The sequence below is a fragment of the Alligator sinensis genome, unplaced genomic scaffold, assembly GCF_000455745.1.
Source record: "Alligator sinensis unplaced genomic scaffold, ASM45574v1 scaffold1032_1, whole genome shotgun sequence".
In the NCBI taxonomy this organism is placed as follows: Eukaryota; Metazoa; Chordata; order Crocodylia; family Alligatoridae; genus Alligator; species Alligator sinensis.
In genome coordinates this window covers 24,257-26,928 of record NW_005842450.1, presented here as the reverse complement: position 1 = coordinate 26,928, position 2,672 = coordinate 24,257, and the positions used below count along the sequence as shown (strand labels likewise).

The following is a 2,672-nucleotide window of genomic DNA, read 5'->3' as shown; positions in this document are numbered from 1 at the left end:
GTGGCGCGGCCCCCCCCCCCGGGCTCACCTGGCTACCCGCAGGTCTGGAGACACTTCTTTTTAGTGCCGAACCGGTTCCCGTTGCCCCGGCAGCCCCCGTAGTTAAATCTCAAGCACTGGCCGGTGGCGGCATTGTAGTAGAAGCTGGGCCCGTAGGCCAGGCAGGGGCCGGGGGCCACCGGGAGAAAGCAGATGCCTGCAGCCCGGAGCAGACGGGCAGTGAGAAGGCGGCAGGAGCTGCGTGCGATCGCAGCCCCTTCCCTCCGCTCCAGCCGTGGGGTCTCCCTGCCCCGCCCTGGGACCCCCTCCGGGAGCAGCACCAGGGTCTCCTGCAGCTCCAGGGCTCGGGGCCAGGGGCCCTGCACGTCCCGTCCCAGCCCGAGCGGCTCGGCCATCACTCCCCGTCCTGCCCCCAGCTTGCTGCCCGCTGGCCCGGACACACGCCTGCTCACAGGGGAGACCGTTCCTGGTCCCGGGCACCCCCAGAGCCCAAGCCTCCCACCTGCCGGCGCAGCATCGTAGTGGTCCTGGCGGCTGCAGGGGAAGCAGCGACCGGGGCCCTGGGGGAGCCTGCGGACGTCTGACCCAGAGCAGAGATGGGCACAGAGGGGAGAGCAGAGGCCCTGCTGGGATTGCAGCCCCTCGCCCTCTCCCCCAGCCGGGCCTGGGTCTCTGCGCTGGGACGGGTCAGGCAAGGGGTCACGGGGCAGCAGAGGGATCAGGAAAAGGGTCAAAAGTCCTTGTCCCCCACCCCATCCTCTGCCTGGCTCGACCTCAGCACCTGGAGCCACCTGGCGATGTCCAGCGGCCGCATGACTCACTTGGCCTCACCCTGCTCCGATCCTCCAGCCATCGCCCTGGTGCCGCGATGCCTCTCGCAGCGTCCGGCCTTGGCAGGCTCAGCCCCAGAAGGCCCCACCTGCACGTATTCAGGCACTGCTGGAAGGTCACAAAGTTGTTTCTATTGCCAGGACAGCCGCCGTAAATGAACGTTTGGCAGGTCCTGATGGCCGGGTTGAAATAGAAGCGCACGAAGGTCCTGTTGCAGGGGCCGTGGTCCTTGGGGAGCCTGCAGAAAGCTGACCCAAAGAAGAGATGGGCAGTGACGGGGGGCAGGAGCCCTGCCCGGGATTGCAGCCCTTCGCCCTCCCCTCCAGGCCAGCTGCATCCCCTCCAGTCGTGGCCGCAGCACAGCATGTACATCTTGCAGCAGCCAGGGCCCTAGGCAGCTGGTGACATCCTCTGGGGAGATGAACGTGGGTCACCGGACAATGCCCTCCAGCGTGGCAGCTCCCACCCACCTGCCCAGGGCTCACCGGCCCCGGGACGGGGAGGCAGAAGGCAGGGGCTGGGGCATGTTTGGAGGCTCCGGGCTGGGGTCAGGGGGAGCGCTCACCTGGAATGAACTGCCCCGACGCAGGCTGCAGCCCGGCCCAGAGGGCGAGGAGCCCTGCCAGCAGGAACAGGCTAGCCCCACCAGCAGGAACAGGCTACCCCACTTCATGGTGCCGTTGTGCCGCCGTGCCCAGCGCCAGGCTATATACCGTCACCCAGCCCGGGAGCGGGGGGACCTTGCACAACGCCCCAGCTCGGCCCCCGCCCCTGCCAGGGGCACCGGGAAGGTTGGGAAACAGCCCTGCATCTCTGCGCAATGGGGCCGGGGCCGTTAACGGCTGGCACGTGGGGCGCACGCGCTCCCTGCTCTGCCCCTTCCCGCAGGGCCGGTCCCAGGCAGCACCTCAGGGGCTCTTGTGTTAGTGTTGAAGGACAAAAGGAGCCTGGGGCAGGGCAAAGACCAGCTCTCCGCTGCCCTTCCTTGCACGCAGCCTTGCAGCCGGGGACCGTGGGTGCCGGGGACCGAGGGTGCATCACCCCGCCAGGGTCTGGCCAGCTGCATGGGGGCTGCTGTGGGCAGCTTTCCCAGGCACGGGTGTAACAAGGGCAGGACCTTCCATTCCCAGAAAGCGCGTCTACATGAGACGCTTATTACAGAGCTGCCCAGTTATCTCCGCAGTCAATGTCTCCGCGTCTACCCGTGTGGCCCTACTAGCACGCGCACGGCTAATGAACTCCTCAACAGACCTGTGCGTGTGAACACAAGTCCTGCCCTGCTCCAGAGACTCCTCGTGCGCAGCAGCGTGCATGTGGAGGGGCCTGGGGCACGAGGGCACACAGTGCGGGGGCTGCCGTGGGCCCGCCTCGCACTGAGGGGTTGGAGCAGCCCTGGGCTACTGCTAGCTGGGTAGCTACGACCCGGCCCATGTGCCACGCGTGAATAAACTCCAGAGCTTATTGCCACCGAGCTTTTTGCTCCGGGGTACATGTTCAAATGGCACGCCCAGGAGCAAAAAACACTGTGGCAACAATCCCTGGATTTTATTTGCGAGCATTAATTGCATTAATTGCATGTGTAGGCGAGCCCAGAGTGTTGTATGGAGGTGGAGCAGCCACCGCTGCAGCACAGGGACATCGCGGAGCAAAGAGCGGAGCTGGAGAGCGTGGGGGCGAAGGCATGACCCGTGCCATGGGGTGCGGGGGCTGCAAACAGCTCAACCCGTCCCGGGCAGGGAGGAAGCAGCACAATCCCCTGCTTCTCAGTCGGCTCAGACCTGCCCCTGGGCACGAGTCTGTGGCAGGGAGGGGTCCCCGTCCCCTGCTCCCCGGGAGAGCCA

General features: G+C 66.4%; 1 protein-coding gene across 1 annotated transcript in view; it reads right to left on the bottom strand.

The window, feature by feature from the left end:
* Positions 1-2,323, bottom strand: part of LOC112551386 (inter-alpha-trypsin inhibitor-like) — a 2,882-nt gene extending 559 nt beyond the window's left edge. Inside the window, exons 1-4 of the mRNA XM_025212176.1 lie at positions 2,300-2,323; positions 1,397-1,490; positions 822-1,079; positions 29-196 (exon numbers count right to left, since the gene is read on the bottom strand). Coding sequence (XP_025067961.1) covers positions 33-196; positions 822-1,079; positions 1,397-1,490; positions 2,300-2,323 — 540 coding nt within the window. The 3' untranslated portion in view covers positions 29-32. The remainder of the gene's footprint in view (positions 1-28; positions 197-821; positions 1,080-1,396; positions 1,491-2,299) is intronic.
* Positions 2,324-2,672: the final 349 nt, after the last annotated feature.